Source organism: Pezoporus occidentalis, unplaced genomic scaffold, assembly GCF_034315485.1.
Source record: "Pezoporus occidentalis ecotype Australia unplaced genomic scaffold, CSIRO_AGI_Poc_V1 ctg899, whole genome shotgun sequence".
Taxonomy (NCBI): domain Eukaryota; kingdom Metazoa; phylum Chordata; class Aves; order Psittaciformes; family Psittacidae; genus Pezoporus; species Pezoporus occidentalis.
Window position 1 is genome coordinate 1 of NW_026916261.1, and position 19573 is coordinate 19573.

Here is a 19573-nt window from a genome sequence, read left to right on the forward strand (position 1 = left end):
AAATAGGCTGGAAGCTCTTGGAGATTCAGGAGAGACATTCTTGTTTGGAATCTAGGAAGATGCCTTCAAGAGATAATCCCCTTGATTTGCTGTGCAGATATCCAGTGTCATCTAATGTGGAAGAGAATTTACAGCTGTAAGAGGTGACCCCCTTCCACAGGTATGTGAGACCATACCATGAAAGGTCCAGGTTAGCCCTGCTCTGGTAGAAATCACTGCAGCAACTGGGGAGGCTGCTCAGAATAGTGCCAGGTAAAGATTTGCTCCTCTGTGTTGGTTTTAAAGAGATGAAATATTCCTGCTGGGATGTACTCATAGAATCCCAGCCTGGTTTGGGTTGGAAGGGACCTTAAAACTCCTCCAGCTCCAACCCCTGCCACAGGCAGGGACACCTTCCACTAGAGCAGCTTGCTCCAAGCCCCTGTGTCCAACCTGGCCTTGAACACTGCCAGGGATGGGGCAGCCACAGCTTCTCTGGGCACCCTGTGCCAGCACCTCAGCACCCTCACAGGGAAGAACTTCTGCCTAAGAGCTCATCTCAGTCTCCCCTCTGGCAGGTTAAAGCCATTCTCCTTGGCCTGTCCCTACAGGCCCCTGTCCAAAGCCCTTCTCCATCTTTCTTGTAGCCCATTTAGCCACTGCCGCTTATCATGGTGCTTATGGTATGTTTAAGGAACCTTGGAAAATAAGAGACGAGAAAACTCACAAGGACAGATGAACCTAGCCACTGGCCCTGAAATAGTGGCTTGGTTTGTGTCACATCGATCCCTCTCTGCTGCTGTAGCCATTGGCCTCATCAAACTGTAGGTACCAAAATGGGATTGAGTGATACAAATGAATCTGCTCAGAGGTGTTTGGGGAAGCTGGGATGCTCTCACTTCAGAAGGGGCCTCCTCTTCCTTGGGCTGTGTAAGAGGGCAAGCTTGGAGCAGATGGCCACAGAGCAGTCCATTCCACTGTAGCTAGCTCATGACTCGGAGGTTATGTGTGGGGCTGGTGGTTGGGTGCTATATTGGGGGTGTCCTGAACTCCATCATTCAGATGACCTTCATCATCAGGCTGCCCTTCTGCAGCTCCAATGTCATCAACCACTTCTTCTGTGATGTTCCTCCTCTCCTGGCTCTGTCCTGTGCCAGCACGTACATCAATGAGATGATCCTCTTCTCCTTGGCTGGTGTCATTGGGCTCAGCACCATCTCTGCCATTCTGGTCTCCTACCTCTTCATCTTCTTTGCCATCCTGAGGGTCCGTTCTGCTGAGGGCAGGAAAAAAGCCTTTTCCACCTGCATGTCCCACCTGATTGTGGTGACCATGTTGTATGGAACAACCATCTTCATGTATTTACGCCCTAGCTCTAGTTACTCCCTGAACACTGACAAAGTGGTCTCTGTTTTCTACACGGTGGTGATCCCCATGCTCAATCCCCTCATCTACAGCTTGAGGAACAAAGAGATGAAGGATGCTCTGTGGAGAACAGCAGAAAGAATCACAGTGAGGCTTTGAAAACCCTGATCCAGGGATGTGGGTAACATGAGGCTTTGTCCCAGAGGCTGTGGAGCCTCCACCCATGGACATGTTCAGAAGCTGCCTGAATGAGGCCAGGAGCAACCTGATGTGACCATGACCAGTCACTGATGTGACTATGACCAGCAGGACATAGTTATTGTTCAGAAAGGACATCTAGGAGGTCTCTGTTCCTATGACTGGCAAATTATACACATAAACACTTATGTATGTGTGTATATATACCACAACAGAATATTAAATGCATCCTAACCTATATATTTATATATAACACAATATATTCTTGTGTTAAATGTGAACACCAACACACAACGATACTGATTTTCCTTGCCTCAGTTTAGTTGGGTTCTCAGTGATTTATGGGCTGGGTAGGGGAGGCAGCTCCTATGCAAAGCTTTTCCCAGGAAGGATGGAAACCCAAGATCTAAATGGATGAACTGATGTTTTAATGCAGTTATGGAGCAATGGGATATTGTGCATGAGCCAAGTGAGTGAAATGCAAATTCTTCATCAGGTCTGTGTTTGGAACCAGGCTGCTGAGTTAAATCACAGTCAAATTGGGCTTTGCCACCTCTTTTCAGGCAGCTGTAGAACTTCACCCTTTCAGTTTTCCTCCTCAAGTTCTGCCTTTCTCAAAGCCTTTAAGAGAAGCTCTAAGGAGTTTTCTAATTTATACCCACAGTGGTTTGTTAAAAACAAAGGCAAGAATGTTATCAGTAGAGTTTGCTGCAGGAGAGTTGCACTTTGGTTTGAGGCAATGGGGATTAAAGAAACCCAAAGCAAACATGGAAACACACCAACACCCTGAAACAACAGGGAAATCGAAGGTAATGAAGAAGCCCAACCAAAAGTCCTTATTTCCTATGCAAGGAGTCATTCCTGGCACAAATTGCACCCCCCCCATATCTTGATTGCTATAAAATCGCAATGCCACCAGGGAAAACAGTCACCACAGGGTTTCCCCACACACCCAAAACTTCCCTATTTCTTTAGCAGCTCATCACTCAAAGGTGAGAGATGTCCCTGATCCATCTGTGTTAACAAGCTCCTCTGGGAATGGATTTGAAGCTGCTGGGCTGATAGGAAGGAGAAGGCTTGGCTGAGTCCTGGATGGGGATTTTCCACCTGTGGTCACTTGAGCTGGGGCATCACCAGTGGGAACAACACTCTTTAATCCAGGGGAAAATAACCCAAACAGGGATGTGACCCTGGCCAGCACTAAGAAATAAATCTTTATTCTTTTTTGTACTTTATTGTTTATTTATACTTTATTCTTTAACCTTTACATTTTATTTATTATATATATATTTATTATATATATATATTTTATATATATTCTTATTCTTTACTCTTATTCTTTGTTCTTACTGTTTACTAAAGTTACCAGCCAGACGCTGACTCTTACTGTTGCCAGCAGGACATAACAGTACCCACATATGCCTGCTCTTTAGATGCCCATTTCCCCTTCAAAGCTGCATTTCATCTACTTCTGAACAAAATCCATTCCTTTTCCTATGTGATTTTTGTTCCTTCTTGGTACCATTGCTCTCTGTGGTCACCTCCAAGAGGTGCAAAATGGTCACAGGTGTCCCTCTAGGTATCAAAAGGCAGAAGATTTGAAATAAGTGGCTAGAAAATCATGGATCAGGATTTCTTATACAACACCACCATCTATTGGACGTTGCTGGGAATAGCCACTCCTTTTTCTTTAAGATAAAAACTTTTTCTTACGTGCTGGGAAAGTTTGATTAGCCAAGTGGCTTGTTCTTGCCCAGGAAACTGAGAAATAATAGATAAATAAACTAAGGCCATCATGTTGCCTCTACAGTTGGCTGATCCTATGTAGACAGTTTATTTCCTGACCCTGTTAAAGCAATGTCAGATGGTTTAACAGCTTCAAATGAAGTCCCCTCACATTTAGAAATGATGCTTTAAACCCCACTTTTCCTAATGCAGTTTTTGGCTGAGGTTTCAGGTTGTATGAAATGTAGATTATTGTAGAATCATAGAGTGGTTTGGGTTGGAAAGGACCTTGGTTCCAACCCCCTGCCATGGTCAAGGACAGTACACACTAGACCATGTCACCAAAGACTCTGTCCAACCTGGCCTTGAACACTGCCAGGGATGGGGCAGCCACAGCTTCTCTGGGCACCCTGTGCCAGCGCCTCAGCACCCTCACAGGGAAGAGCTTCTTTGTTATATGTAACCTGAACTCCCCCTGTTTCACTTTGAACCCATCACCCCTTTTCCTGTCACTCCAGTCCCTGATGAAGAGTCCCTCTCCAGCATCCTTGTATCCCCCTTTAGACACTGGAGGCTGCTCTGAGGTCTCCACACAGCTTCTCTTCTCCATGCTCAGCAGCCCCAATGTTCTCAGCCTGGCTCCATATGGGAGGTGCTCCAGCCCCTGACCATCCTCGTGTCCTCCTCTGCACTTGCTCCATGTCCTTCTGATGTTGAGGATATCAAATTCACTCTGCCTTTTAAATGTTTTTTTTTTTTTCATTAAATAGCCTGTGCTATCCATACACAATTTGAAGTGCTAATTCCTGGTGTTTTAAATGATTCCCTTCTCCATCAGTTGTTTCCTCTAGATCCACAGATCCCTCTCAGAAAGTGTCCCCATTGCACATATTTACTCCTGACAAAACCATCCCAGATTTTGTAACGAAAGCAAAGGAAAACACATCAGATCTCAAAACAGGTTTATCCCATGGAGATGAAGGATTTAATTCCTTGTTGTTGATGTATGTAAATCACACCCATCACCACCTAAATAATCCCAGGGGAGCAGCTGGGCTTATTTAGGTGCTCTCTGATGCTGAATTAAATGGGTGAGGATGCCTATACAGTAACCAAGTTCCTGGGCTACTGGTGGATCCATCCTGGTAACCTGCATGGGGTAGGAAACCCACCTTTTGTTACAGAACATTAAGTGCTAGGCAGGAATAACCAGGGTCATTCCCTACTAGGGCTTTTTGGGAGCAAGGAGGTGACTTCTGTCCTTTCCTGGAAGGCCCTGCAGCCCCCTCTCATCTTTGGGAGCACAGTAACGGAAGCATTTCTGATTGAAAAGTAAAGGCAGCTGCATCAAAATGAAAAGGAAGTTGTGCTTTTATTTTTTCCTTCTAAGTAGCAGCATGTGTGTGTATATAAAAAATACACACTTTCTATTGACTTAAAGTGGTGTAACTGATTGATAGACAAAACGTGACATTCTTAACATTATTGAGGGATTTGGGCCTATTCAGCATTTCAATTTAAAGACATAAATCACGCAAACTGCTTATAGGTTTACTATGGTTGAAGATAATTATATGTCCCCCTCTGAGTTTATTCTCCTGGGCTTCACAAACAGGGAAGACCTGTGGGTGATGTGCTTTGTCTTATTCCTTGCCATCTATGTGGTTACCTTCATAGGAAAGGAAACCTGGGATGACACACTACTGCATTAATCTTTGGGGATTTTTGAAGGCTGGATAAAACCTAAATTTTGGCCTACACACCCTGGTGCCATTAATTTTAAAACCTGTTTTATCCTGACCTGGCTCTTCCGTACAAGCCCTCTCTTCCCTGGTGCTAGCTCCCTGGCGGTTAATGTGTAATCTGACTTGTTTTACCCCTGGCTCATCATCCCTCAAGCCTTGCTGGAGAAGCGTTCATTTAGTGGAGAAGAAGGTGATTTCCTTCATTGGCAGAGCAAACCTTACCTCCTCTGCTTTATTTCAGGGCAGCAGAAACCATCACCTTGAGGAACCAGAGGGCTGCTGGTGCTGTGAGCATGGGGCTTTTTTGGTTCGTATTTTAAATGATCCTTTTCTTCACTCCTTAGACAGTTTGTGCTGTAGGGCTCTCGAAAGAGCAGCTCTTCTGCTTTGCAACCTGTGCCACAACCGAGTGCTACGTGCTGGCTGCTAAGGCTTACGATCGCTACATGGCCATTTGTAACCCCCTACTCCTACCCCATGGTCATGTCCCAAAGGCTTTGCATTGGGATGTTCTTGGCTTGGCTATCTTGGATAACACTAGCAACACCTTGGTGAGTCCTAGGGCAGCTTGTAAATGGCCAAATCAGCTCTACCATACACACGGTTTCCATAGTTCGTCTCCCGTTCTGTCAGTCCAAGACGATCAATCACTTCTTCTGTGATGGACCACCACTGCTAGCCCTCTCCTGCTCTGACACCCCTGCCCATGAGGTGACCCCCATCGAGGTGATGGTTGCTGCCGTGGTGGAGTTCAAGGTACTGAGCACCACGGTCTTCATCCTCATCTCCTACTTGTAGGTCCTTTCCACTGTCATGCGAATGCAGTCTGTGGTTGGTCAACACAAAGCTTTCTTCACCTGTGCCTCTCACTTCATCTCCATTGCTTTGTACTATGGCAGCTCCCTCTTCCAGTACCTGCTCCGCATCTCCAGCCATTCCTCAAAGCATGACGAGGTGATCTCCATGCTGTACTCTGTGGCTGTCCCCATGCTGAACCCACTCAGCTACAGCCTAAGAAATGTGGATATGAAGAATGCCATGACGAAAGCAGAAAGTAGAGTCCTCTCCTCTTTGTCCATTCATGGTTCCTAATCAGCTGAAAGGAGAGGGCTACCCTGCCCTGGTGAGGAGAAGAAGCTAGCTGGATATTGCACCTTGAAGAGGATGGTTGGATATAGCACCTTGATGAGGATGGGTGGATATAGCACCTTCACAAAGTAGGGACTAAGCATACTTGGAAGCATGACACCTGGAAAACATGCTACTCCTTAAACCAAGGCTACATTCTGTGCTGGGATGGACAGGACTTTCTCTGGCTGCAGCCTGAGACCTGACAGTGACTGTGTATTGGAAAGAAAGTTGTTGTCCAATGTGAATGTTACATAAATATTACTTGAAATTAATATATTTTATTATTTAAATGCTATTAAACATAACAATAAACTTTATTTCAGGCTTCAGAGAGCAAAAAGGGAGAAGGTGGTGGCTTTGCCCTGCTGGCAAACCAGCTGGTATCTGAGCTCATGTTTTATATTAACAAATGATTTCTGATTTTATTTCTGGTTTTAAGGAAATATCAACTGATATTTCCAGGTATTTCAACTCCAGACCATAAGGTTTGGTCACGTGAAATGACAGAGGGGATATTGAGGTGAGCTCTTAGACAGAAGGTCTTCCCTGTGAGGGTGCTGAGGTGCTGGCACAGGGTGCCCAGAGAAGCTGTGGCTGCCCCATCCCTGGCAGTGTTCAAGGCCAGGTTGGACACAGGGGCTTGGAGCAAGCTGCTCTAGTGGAAGGTGTCCCTGTCCATAGCAGGGGTTGGAGCTGGATGAGCTTTAAGGTCCCTTCAATTCAAACCAGTCTGGAATTCTGACTCCCCTTACTGCATCAGCTATATCCCCAGTGAAATGGGAACCAGCAGTAACTTCTCCCCACTTCCTCTTCATGTAAGCTCTCTGTAATTGAATCCAGGCTGGGATTCAAAGAAATAAAGCTCTGTCAGTCTCTTGATATCAGAGCCCTTGTGCTAAATGGGGACAAGTCATATCTGAGCCTCTGCTCTGCTGTGAATTGAAGTAGGGTTGTAAAAAACCTGAGTGCTGCTAGGAGGGAGGATCAGGGGTCTTCCTCTCCCCTGAACACCCAAGGTGCTGCTTGCTTGGGTCCCCTGACGAAGCGATGGAGCAAGTGCAGTACCCAGCTGTCTGCATCTGGGACTTCAAGCTGCATTATTCACCCTGCATAAGCGCACCCAGGTATGCTTAGTGCCTCTTTTTGCCTTCATATAGTTCTTTTTAATAATCTTTGAATTACATATTCTTCTTCTTTCCAGAAGTTGATTGTGAGTTATTTCTCCCTCTGTTACACTGATTTTCCCACTTCACAAGACTTTGGTTTAGCCCAGTACCCAATGGGGACGAAAGACATTCAAAACCACTCAGAAATCCTTTTCTACCCTCCTCCAATGCATCTCCTGGACTGTCAGTCTGGTGCCTTCAAGCAGAAAAACGGGTTGACATTGAAAACATCTAAAGCCACCTGTGTACTTCTTCTTCCTTCCCCACACTTTCATAGCTCGGTTTTCTCCTGTTTGCTCCATCCTTTGTGTTTTCTAAATGTCTGGGACAAGGTTATCAGTTAATATTTCTACTAAGAGTTTTATAATATCTCTTCATGTAGGAGAAGCATTCAGGACACACCCGCACTCAGGATTCTTCAGATGAAGGCTGGGAAATCTGACTTCATCCTGCTATATCCTCAAAGCAGCCACGTTTTGAGCCAATGCTTTTGACCAAAGTGTTGTACAATCACTAGTCAAGTGTATGGAAATAAAGCTGCCTTTTGGAAACTAATCCCCATGAGCACCTCAAACCATCCACACAGAGGATGCTTTGTTGTGCTTGTTTTCAATGCAATATTAGATGATCTCTGTGGATGTAAAGGGCTTCCTCAGGGAAACACTGAAAGGAAGAGGTGTGTGATAGATGGGGAAAGACAGAGCAAACTGTCCTGGGCCTGTCTTCCTGGGTAGGTCTCTGCAGGAGAACTGGTCTTGGAGGTGTTGATGCAGCCAGAAGGAGTTTGGGGAGAGAGCAATTGAGAGGTTGTTTTGCTGATCAAGTCAAACTAATTATCCAAATTCTAGGAGGAGGGTCCTTTGGGAGAACAGTTTCACAACACAAGCCTGTATGGGCTCCCCCTGTCAATTGCAAGAAAAAATCATAACATATACAGCTTGAGTATAAGAGAATTTTAACACATACGTGGTCACTGTCAGGCCTCCTTAAGTATTTTGAGATCAAGAGCTTCCTACTCTTTAGCCCCCTGCTGTGTAGCAAACACAGGATATGCAAAAATGCCCATTGCAGAAAATTCCCCAGTAATGTTCACCTCTTTGGTTACCCATTGTTACAACTGAGCGTCTCCAGGGCCAGTGAGTCTGAGCAGACCGACCCGGGAGACAAAGAGTCAGGGTCTGGAAGCAGAGGATATAAATCTGGCTCGGATTCAGGGGATTCGGGGGCTGATCCTGCGCCGAACTCGGGGTCTCCGTTGCTCGCAGCTGTGTCTTTCTTATCAGATGAATCTCGTTCGGTATGTGGCCATCTGCAGACCTGGCTCCTCCGTGACTGAGTTAAAATTTTTTTTTTTTTTTTTTTTTTTTTCACTCTAAGGCGTAGTGGGCTGGAGAGGCTCGCGGTTCCTTTAAATCTCCCGCTCGCGCATGATCCTTATTTTCTACTGCGTGCTTCACAGTGGCGCCGCAATCGATCCGGCGCCGAGGCACCGCCCTCTTTCTTTCGGATTTCTCGACATTTATCATGCGTATCCCTTCTAATATACTTTCTCTGTCCTTTTCAAAGTCCCTACTTTCGGAACTGGGGTGGTGGGGGAGCAGGGGGTTACACCTCCTCCGCGGCACCTTCTGATGGAGGGGGGAATATCAGAAAAGGAAGGGGGGGTGGGAAACCCTGTGCTGTTGCGAGTTGGGGGAAACGATGGTTTTGTAACCAAACCCCCCGGTTTCAGGGCACCGACCGGGGACGTCTGTTCATAGAATGCTTTTCGAAGGGTTGCTACCGCGGCAGTTTTCTTTTCTGCCTTGTATCTTGCATAAGGTTAATTTCTTGGCTCTACAGAGCTTTGCTGCCATTTGTGAGCTTCCTATGACCAACCCAAATATCCACCTAAGGGTGTAAAATACAAAATATACCATATATAAACCAAAATTTTAAGGCTTTAGCTTGGATATTCTCATGCTAAAATATCACTAAATCAGTTGTAGATGGGGTCAGGAACATTGGTGTTTTTGAAGCAAACCTACCCCATACTAGGGCACTTTTATTCACACCATGGGTTATCATAGAATGGTTTGGGTTGAAGGGAAATTAAAGCTCACACAGCTCCAACCCACTGCCATAAAAGGCACACCTTCCACTAGAGCAGCTTGCTCCAAGCCCCTGTGTCCAACCTGGCCTTGAACACTGCCAGGGATGGGGCAGCCACAGCTTCCTGGGCACCCTGTGCCAGCGCCTCAGCACCCTCACAGGGAAGAACTCCTTCCTTATCTCCAACCTGAATTTCCCTGTTTCAGTTTAAAGCCATCACCCCTTGCCCTATCAATACAGTCCCTGAAGAAGAGTGAAATTCAACATGCCATCAAGCATGTGAGAGGCAGCATGACCAGGGTCAAACTGGACCCACCACCCATCAAACCCTTTTGTACCTGCTTGGTTAAAGAGGAAGGTGGTGGTGGATGCAGTGCCTGCAGCTCCTCCTGGAGACCATGCGATGGGTTGAAGGAGAGATGCCTGGGAGCAGGATGCTCCAGGCTGGCTGGTGGAGGGGTTTTATCTCACAGGAGGCATTACCTCAGAGGCTTGTGTTGTGCAAACTGTTCTCCCAGAGGACCCTCCTCCATCGGATAATTAGTTTGACTTGATCAGCAAAACAACCTCTCAATTCCTCTCTCCCCAAACTCCTTCTGGCTGCATCAACACCTCCAAGACCAGTTCTCCTGCAGAGACCTACCCAGGAAGACAGGCCCAGGACAGTTTGCTCTGTCTTTCCCCATCTATCACACACCTCTTCCTTTCAGTGTTTCCCTGAGGAAGCCCTTTACTTCCACAGAGATCATCTAATATTGCATTGAAGGGAGCTGAAAACAAGCACAACAAAGCATCCTCTGTGTGGATGGTTTGCGCTGGTCATGGGGAGTCCTTTCCATCACATGCGTTTATTTCCATACACTTGACTAGTGATTGTACAACACTTTGGTCAAAAGCATTGGCTCAAAACGTGGCTGCTTTGAGGATATAGCAGGATGAAGTCAGATTTCCCAGTCTTCATCTGAAGAATCCTGAGTGCCGGTGTGTCCTGAATGCTTCTCCTAGATGAAGAGACATTATAAAACCCTTAGTAGAAATATTGAATGATAACCTTGTCCCAGACATTTAGAAAACACAAAGGATGGGGCAAACAGGGGAGAAAATTGAGCTATGAACGTGTGGGGAAGGAAGAAGAAGTACACAGGTGGCTTTAGATGTTTTCAATGTCAACCTGTTTTTCTGCTGGAAGGCACCAGACTGACAGTCCAGGAGATGCACTGGAGGAGGGTAGAAAAGGATTTCTGAGTGGTTTTGAATGTCTTTCTTCCCCATTGGGTACTGGGCTAAGACCAAGGCTTGTGAAGTGGGAAAATCAATATAACAGAGGGAGAAATAAGCCTCAACCAAATTTAGAAAAGAAGAGCAATATATAATTCAAAGATTATTGAAAAGAACTACATGAATTCAAAAACAGGCACTAAGAATACATGGGTGCACTTGTGCAGGGTGAATAATGCAGCTTGAAGTCCCAGAAGCAGACAGCTGGGTACTGCACTTGCTCCATCAGCTTTGTCAGGATACCCAGGCCAGCAGCACCTTGGCTGTTCAGGACGGAGGAAGACCCCTGATCCTCCATCGTAACAGCACTCAGCCCCTTTACACCCCTACTTAAATTCACAGCAGAGCAGAGGCTTAGATATGACTTGTCCCCATTTAGCACAAGGGCTTTGTTGACCAATAGACTGTCAGAGCTTTATTTCACAGAATCCCAGCCTGGTTTGTGTTGGAAGGGACCTTAAAGCTCCTCCAGCTCCAACCCCTGCCACGGGCAGGGACACCTTCCACTAGAGCAGCTTGCTCCAAGCCCCTGTGTCCAACCTGGCCTTGAACACTGCCAGGGATGGGGCAGCCACAGCTTCTCTGGGCACCCTGTGCCAGCGCCTCAGCACCCTCACAGGGAGAAACTTCTGCTTAACAGCTCACCTCAGTATCCCCTCTGTTATTTCACATGACCAAACCTTATGGTCTGGAGCTGAAATATCTGGAAATATCAGTTAATATTTTTTTAAAACCAGAAATAAAATCAGAAATCATTTGTTAATATAAAACATGAGCTCAGATACCAGGTGGTTTGATGCCAGCAGGGCAAAGCCACCACCTTCTCCCTTTTGCTCTCTGAACCCTGAAATAAAGTTTATTGTTATGTTTAATAGCATTTAAATAATAAAATATATTAATTTCAAGTAATATTTATGTAACATTCACATTGGACAACAACTTTCTTTCCAATACACAGTCACTGTCAGGTCTCAGGCTGCAGCCAGAGAAAGTCCTGTCCATCCCAGCACAGAATGTAGCCTTGGTTTAAGGAGAAGCATGTTTTCCAGGTGTCATGCTTCCAAGTATGCTTAGTCCCTACTTTGTGAAGGTGCTATATCCACCCATCCTCATCAAGGTGCTATATCCAACCATCCTCTTCAAGGTGCAATATCCAACCATCCTTGAAGGTGCAATATCCAGCTAGCTTCTTCTCCTCACCAGGGCAGGGTAGCCCTCTCCTTTCAGCTGATTAGGAACCATGAATGGACAAAGAGGAGAGGACTCTACTTTTTGCTTTCCTCATGGCATTCTTCATATCCACATTTCTTAGGCTGTAGATGAGCGGGTTCAGCATGGGGACAGCCACAGAGTACAGCATGGAGATCACCTCGTCATGCTTTGAGGAATGGCTGGAGATGCGGAGCAGGTACATGAAGAGGGAGCTGCCATAGTACAAAGCAATGGAGATGAAGTGAGAGGCACAGGTGAAGAAAGCTTTGTGTTGACCAACCACAGACCGCATCCGCATGACAGTGGAAAGGACCAAAAAGTAGGAGATGAGGATGAAGACCGTGGTGCTCAGTACCTTGAACCCCACCACGGCAGCAACCATCACCTCGATGGCAGGGGTGTCAGAGCAGGAGAGGGCTAGCAGTGGTGGTCCATCACAGAAGAAGTGATTGATCGTCTTGGAACAACAGAGCGGGAGACGAGATATGGAAACCGTGTGTATGGTAGAGCTGATCACGCCAGCTAAGTAGGCACCAGCCAACATCCCAATGCAAAGCCTTTGGGACATGACCATGGGGTAGGAGTAGGGGGTTACAAATGGCCATGTAGCGATCATAAGCCATAGCAGCCAGCATGTAGCACTCGGTTGTGGCACAGGTTGCAAAGCAGAAGAGCTGAGTGGCACATCTAATGAAGGAAATCACCTTCTTCTCCACTAGAACGCTGAGCAAGGCTTGAGGGATGATGGTAGAGGAGTAGCAGACATCCAGGAGAGACAAGTGGCTTAGGAAAAGTACATGGGGGTGTGTAGGCAGGAATCCATTCTGATTAATGCAGTCACTCCCAGGTTTCCTATGAAGGTAACCACATAGATGGCAAGGAATAAGACAAAGCACATCACCCACAGGTCTTCCCTGTTTGTGAAGCCCAGGAGAATAAACTCAGAGGGGGACATATAATTATCTTCAACCATAGTAAACCTATAAGCAGTTTGCGTGATTTATGTCTTTAAATTGAAATGCTGAAGAGGCCCAAATCCCTCAATAATGTTAAGAATGTGAGGTTTTATCTATCAATCAGTTACACCACTTTAAGTCAATAGAAAGTGTGTATTTTTTATATACACACACATGCTGCTACTTAGAAGGAAAAAATAAAAGCACAACTTCTTTTTCATTTTGATGCAGCTGCCTTTACTTTTCAATCAGAAATGCTTCCGTTACTGTGCTCCCAAAGATGAGAGGGGGCTGCAGGGCCTTCAAGGAAAGGACAGAAGTCACCTCCTTGCTCCCAAAAAGCCCTAGTAGGGAATGACCCTGGTTATTCCTGCCTAGCACTTAATGTTCTGTAACAAAAGGTGGGTTTCCTACCCCATGCAGGTTACCAGGATGGATCCACCAGTAACCCAGGAACTTGGTTACTGTATAGGCATCCTCACCCATTTAATTCAGCATCAGAGAGCACCTAAATAAGCCCAGCTGCTCCCCTGGGATTATTTAGGTGGTGATGGATGTGATTTACATACATCAACAACAAGGAATTAAATCCTTCACCTACATGGGATAAACCTGTTTTGAGATCTGATGTGTTTTCCTTTGCTTTCGTTACAAAATCTGGGATGGCTTTGTCAGGAGTAAATATGTGCAATGGGGACACTTTCTGAGAGGGATCTGTGGATCTAGAGGAAACAACTGATGGAGAAGGAGAACATTTAAATTGCCAGGAATTAGCACTTCAAATTGTGTATGGATAGCACAGGCTATTTAATGAAAAAAAAAAAAACATTTAAAAGGCAGAGTGAATTTGATATCCTCAACATCAGAAGGACATGGAGCAAGTGCAGAGGAGGACACGAGGATGATCAGGGGCTGCAGCACCTCCCATATGGAGCCAGGCTGAGAACATTGGGGCTGCTGAGCATGGAGAAGAGAAGCTGTGTGGAGACCTCAGAGCAGCTTCCAGTGTCTGAAGGGGGCTACAAGGATGCTGGAGAGGGACTCTTCATCAGGGACTGGAGTGACAGGAAAAGGGGTCATAGGTTCAAAGTGAAACAGGGGGAGTTCAGGTTACATATAACAAAGAAGCTCTTCCCTGTGAGGGTGCTGAGGCGCTGGCACAGGGTGCCCAGAGAAGCTGTGGCTGCCCCATCCCTGGCAGTGTTCAAGGCCAGGCTGGACAGAGAGTCTTGGGTGACATGGTCTAGTGTGTAGTGTCCCTGACCATGGCAGGGGGTTGGAACCAAGCTCCTTTCCAACCCAAACCACTCTGTGATTCTACAATAATCTACATTTCATACAACCTGAAGCCTCAGCCAAGAACTGCATTAGGAAAAGTGGGGTTTAAAGCATCATTTCTAAATGTGAGGGGACTTCATTTGAAGCTGTTAAACCATCTGACATTGCTTTAACAGGGTCAGGAAGTAAACTGTCTACATAGGATCAGCCAACTGTAGAGGCAACATGATGGCCTTAGTTTATTTATCTATTATTTCTCAGTTTCCTGGGCAAGAACAAGCCACTTGGCTAATCAAACTTTCCCAGCACGTAAGAAAAAGTTTTTATCTTAAAGAAAAAGGAGTGGCTATTCCCAGCAACGTCCAATAGATGGTGGTGTTGTATAAGAAATCCTGATCCATGAGTTTCTAGCCACTTATTTCAAAACTTCTGCCTTTTGATACCTAGAGGGACACCTGTGACCATTTTGCACCTCTTGGAGGTGACCACAGAGAGCAATGGTACCAAGAAGGAACAAAAATCACATAGGAAAAGGAATGGATTTTGTTCAGAAGTAGATGAAATGCAGCTTTGAAGGAGAAATGGGCATCTAAAGAGCAGGCATATGTGGATACTGTCATGTCCTGCTGGCAACAGTAAGAGTCAGCTTCAGGCTGGTAACTTTAGTAAACAGTAAGAACAAAGAATAAGAGTAAAGAATAAGAATATATATATAATATATATAATAAGAAATAAAATGTAAAGGATAAAGAATAAAGTATAAATAACGAATAAAGTATAAAAAAAAATAAAGATTTATTTCTTAGTGCTGGCCAGGGTCACATCCCTGTTTGGGTTATTTTCCCCTGGATTGGTTTACCCACAGTGGTTTGTTAAAAACAAAGGCAAGAATGTTATCAGTAGAGTTTGCGCAGGAGAGTTGCACTTCGGTTTGAGGCAATGGGGATTAAAGAAATTCAAAGCAAACATGCAAACAAACCAGGACCCTGAAACAACGGGAAAATCGAAGGTAATGAAAAAAACCAACCAAGTCTTTATTTCCTATGCAAGAAGTCATTCCTGGCACAAATTGCAGCTCCCCCATATCTTGATTGCTATAAAATCGCAATGCCACCAGGGAAAACAGTCACCACAGGGTTTCCCCACACACCCAAAACTTCCCTATTTCTTTAGCAGCTCATCACTCAAAGGTGAGAGATGTCCCTGATCCATCTGTGTTAACAAGCTCCTCTGGGAATGGATTTGAAGCTGCTGGGCTGATAGGAAGGAGAAGGCTTGGCTGAGTCCTGGATGGGGATTTTCCACCTGTGGTCACTTGAGCTGTGGCATCACCAGTGGGAAAAACACTCTTTAATCCAGGGGAAAATAACCCAAACAGGGATGTGACCCTGGCCAGCACTAAGAAATAAATCTTTATTCTTTTTTTATACTTTATTCTTTAACCTTTACATTTTATTTATTATATATATATTTATTATATATATATATTTTATATATATTCTTATTCTTTACTCTTATTCTTTGTTCTTACTGTTTACTAAAGTTACCAGCCAGACGCTGACTCTTACTGTTGCCAGCAGGACATGACAGTACCCACATATGCCTGCTCTTTAGATGCCCATTTCCCCTTCAAAGCTGCATTTCATCTACTTCTGAACAAAATCCATTCCTTTTCCTATGTGATTTTTGTTCCTTCTTGGTACCATTGCTCTCTGTGGTCACCTCCAAGAGGTGCAAAATGGTCACAGGTGTCCCTCTAGGTATCAAAAGGCAGAAGATTTGAAATAAGTGGCTAGAAAATCATGGATCAGGATTTCTTATACAACACCACCATCTATTGGACGTTGCTGGGAATAGCCACTCCTTTTTCTTTAAGATAAAAACTTTTTCTTACGTGCTGGGAAAGTCTGATTAGCCAAGTGGCTTGTTCTTGCCCAGGAAACTGAGAAATAATAGATAAATAAACTAAGGCCATCATGTTGCCTCTACAGTTGGCTGATCCTATGTAGACAGTTTATTTCCTGACCCTGTTAAAGCAATGTCAGATGGTTTAACAGCTTCAAATGAAGTCCCCTCACATTTAGAAATGATGCTTTAAACCCCACTTTTCCTAATGCAGTTCTTGGCTGAGGCTTCAGGTTGTATGAAATGTAGATTATTGTAGAATCATAGAGTGGTTTGGGTTGGAAAGGAGCTTGGTTCCAACCCCCTGCCATGGTCAGGGACACTACACACTAGACCATGTCATCCAAGATTCTGTCCAACCTGGCCTTGAACACTGCCAGGGATGGGGCAGCCACAGCTTCTCTGGGCACCCTGTGCCAGCGCCTCAGCACCCTCACAGGGAAGAGCTTCTTTGTTATATGTAACCTGAACTCCCCCTGTTTCACTTTGAACCTATGACCCCTTTTCCTGTCACTCCAGTCCCTGATGAAGAGTCCCTCTCCAGCATCCTTGTAGCCCCCTTTAGACACTGGAAGCTGCTCTGAGGTCTCCACACAGCTTCTCTTCTCCATGCTCAGCAGCCCCAATGTTCTCAGCCTGGCTCCATATGGGAGGTGCTCCAGCCCCTGATCATCCTCGTGTCCTCCTCTGCACTTGCTCCATGTCCTTCTGATGTTGAGGATATCAAATTCACTCTGCCTTTTAAATGTTTTTTTTTTTCATTAAATAGCCTGTGCTATCCATACACAATTTGAAGTGCTAATTCGTGGTGTTTTAAATGATTCCCTTCTCCATCAGTTGTTTCCTCTAGATCCACAGATCCCTCTCAGAAAGTGTCCCCATTGCACATCTTTACTCCTGACAAAGCCATTCCAGATTTTATAATGAAAGCAAACAAAAACACATCAGATCTCAAAACAGGTAAGGTCTCAACCTTTATCCCATGTAGGTGAAGGATTTAATTCCTTGTTGTTGATGTATGTAAATCACACCCATCACCACCTAAATAATCCCAGGGGAGCAGCTGGGCTTATTTAGGTGCTCTCTGATGCTGAATTAAATGGGTGAGGATGCCTATACAGTAACCAAGTTCCTGGGCTACTGGTAGAGGTAACCTGCATGGGGTAGGAAACCCACCTTTTGTTACAGAGCATTAAGTGCTAGGCAGGAATAACCAGGGTCATTCCCTACTAGGGCTTTTGGGGAGTAAAGAGGTGACTTCTGTCCTTTCCTGGAAGGCCCTGCAGCCCCCTCTCATCTTTGGGAGCACAGTAAGGGAAGCATTTCTGATTGAAAAGTAAAGGCAGCTGCATCAAAATGAAAAGGAAGTTGTGCTTTTATTTTTTCCTTCCAAGTAGCAGCATGAACTGAGATAAAGGAGAGCTGGATTTCTCCTACACTGAGGGTTGAACGCTTCTAAGAGTGCTTCCCAAGAGGGAATCTTGTTTTTGAATACGGATATGACACACTACATATTGCTATGTACTAAACCACCTTTGGGGATTTTTGAAGGCTGGATAAAACTCTTAAAGGGGCTTATGTTGTTCAAATAAGACCTTCTGGTGCCATTAATTTTAAAACCTGTTGGGTGTATCCTGACCTGGCTCTTGGGAGCCCTTTGGGCTGACCCTTGCCTGGTCTGACAGCTCCCTGGCGGTTAATGTGTAATCCCCTGACTTGTTTTACCCCTGGCTCTGTGAATACCACAAAGGACAAGGCTCTGGAAGGACGGGTAGATGCTGCATGGGAGAAGACAGAGCAGCATTACCCTTCTAGCTGGAGCCTGGAGAAGCTGGGAGTATTAAAACCCATTTCAAGTGGATCTGAGAGCAAAGAGGAAGAAATCCCTGATATGAAAACCCTGCTTTGTCCTGTGGCATCCACAGGATCCAGAGGCCTTGTAGCAAACCTTACCTCCTCTGCTTTATTTCAGGGCAGCAGAAACCATCCCCTTGAGGAACCAGAGGGATGCTGGTGCTGTGAGCATGGGGCTCTTTTGCTTCATATTTTAAACGATCCTTTTCTTCACTCATTAGACATTTAGTGCTGTAAGACTCTCGAAAGAGCAGCTAACCAAACAGTGTGTCATAACTTTATATATCTGGCACCTTCCCCTTGTTCCTGTACTGAGATCTTGAGGATAACATCCACCATGATAGCTTTGGACTGCCAGGGGGAGATTGAGATGAGCTCTTAGGCAGATCTTCCCTGTGAGGGTGCTGAGGCGCTGGCACAGGGTGCCCAGAGAAGCTGTGGCTGCCCTATCCCTGGCAGTGTTCAAGGTCCGGTGCGATGGGGCTTGGAGCAAGCTGCTCCAGTGGAAGATGTCCCTGCCACGGGAAGGGTTGGAGCTGGATGAGCTTTAAGGTCTCTTCCAACACAAACCTCTCTGGGATTCTATGGTTCCATGAGAGCAAGCTAACTGCTACCTAATGAGGAGGTTATGCTGCAAGGTTTTGCTTGGCTGTAGGATCATAACAGCATCTGGATGTTCTCCTATCCATAATGTCAAGAGTTACATCTTGGATAACACTAGCAACAGTCTGCTTGGTGAGTCCTAGGGCAGCTTGTTGAAAGCTTGGCCAAAAAGCAAGATCTTACCAAATTGGAGTAGGAAAGCCACAAATGGAGGTCCTTTCCCCAGGAATACAGGGATAAATATTCAGTTAACTCTTCAGCAGAGTGTGGACCCACAACCTGCATGGATAATATCTAAACGAAGGTGGCAAGGTATGGGTTTTCAGATTAATTTATCTCCATTCCAGTGAGTGTGCTCAAGCTGCAGGGAGATGTGATTGCTGGGGGAAGCTGTTGTGTATAGCACAAGCTGCAGCCTTAGACACATCCCAGGTTTCATATCTGCACCTTGGATCACTTCAGACCAAGCACTTGGTTTGTCAAGCAAGAAAAAGCGAGGGTGAGCCTTTGTTAATTGTGAGCTTCAGGTCAATTCTCCCCTGGCAGGAGATGTGTGTGTCTGGGCAGGTGGATGCTGCCTCAGGGGGAGGATTGAGCCCCAGACCCAAACACTTCGATTTTCATTACTTGGGTCACATTTTCCAGCTCCGTGGTGATGGCTCAGGAGCTGCTTTGCCTCCGGCATGTCTATGTGAGCAGTGAAAAGCAGCTCTAAATCCCCATTAATAACACCAGGAGACCACACGTGTTGCTCACAGGACATCTGAAATGAGGAGTCTGGCTCTGGAGGGGGAGCTCACCCCTTCAGCAAAGGGTCATCAAATAATGATGACTTAAGCATGGCTCTGCTTGTCAGATACCAGCCACGCGCACTCCTGCTTTGCTCTCTGGTGTAACTCTGTCAAGTGATGATTAATGTTAGGCAGGAAAAATCAATGAAGATTTATTCTGCCTGTTGTAAGCTGTGATTTTAGGAGCTGCTGATTTCTCCCTGGGAGAATTTATCTTTGATCAAGCCTGAATGTATCTTTTGTCTCCAAGTTAGGCATCGTGTCTAAAGCAAAGTGAGAGGAGAAATCCTGGCTCT

The 19573-nt window shown here is 45.5% G+C and overlaps 2 protein-coding genes and 1 pseudogene across 2 annotated transcripts; 2 read left to right on the forward strand and 1 right to left on the reverse strand.

Moving 5' to 3' along the window:
- Positions 1-966: 966 nt before the first annotated feature.
- LOC134156690 (olfactory receptor 5A1-like) lies at positions 967-1618 on the forward strand (the record flags this gene model as incomplete). Its single annotated transcript, XM_062604962.1, has 1 exon — positions 967-1618. A coding segment is annotated over one exon (537 nt), but the record flags the coding sequence as incomplete, so codon positions are not given.
- Positions 1619-5147: 3529 nt separating this feature from the next.
- On the forward strand, positions 5148-6104 carry LOC134156688 (olfactory receptor 5AU1-like; annotated as a pseudogene).
- A 5805-nt stretch (positions 6105-11909) lies between these two features.
- On the reverse strand, positions 11910-12898 carry LOC134156689 (olfactory receptor 8U3-like). The gene is given in 3 exon segments (XM_062604961.1): positions 11910-12470; positions 12472-12683; positions 12686-12898. Coding segments are annotated over 3 exon segments (951 nt in total). The 5' UTR covers positions 12864-12898.
- Between the last annotated feature and the right edge of the window lie 6675 nt (positions 12899-19573).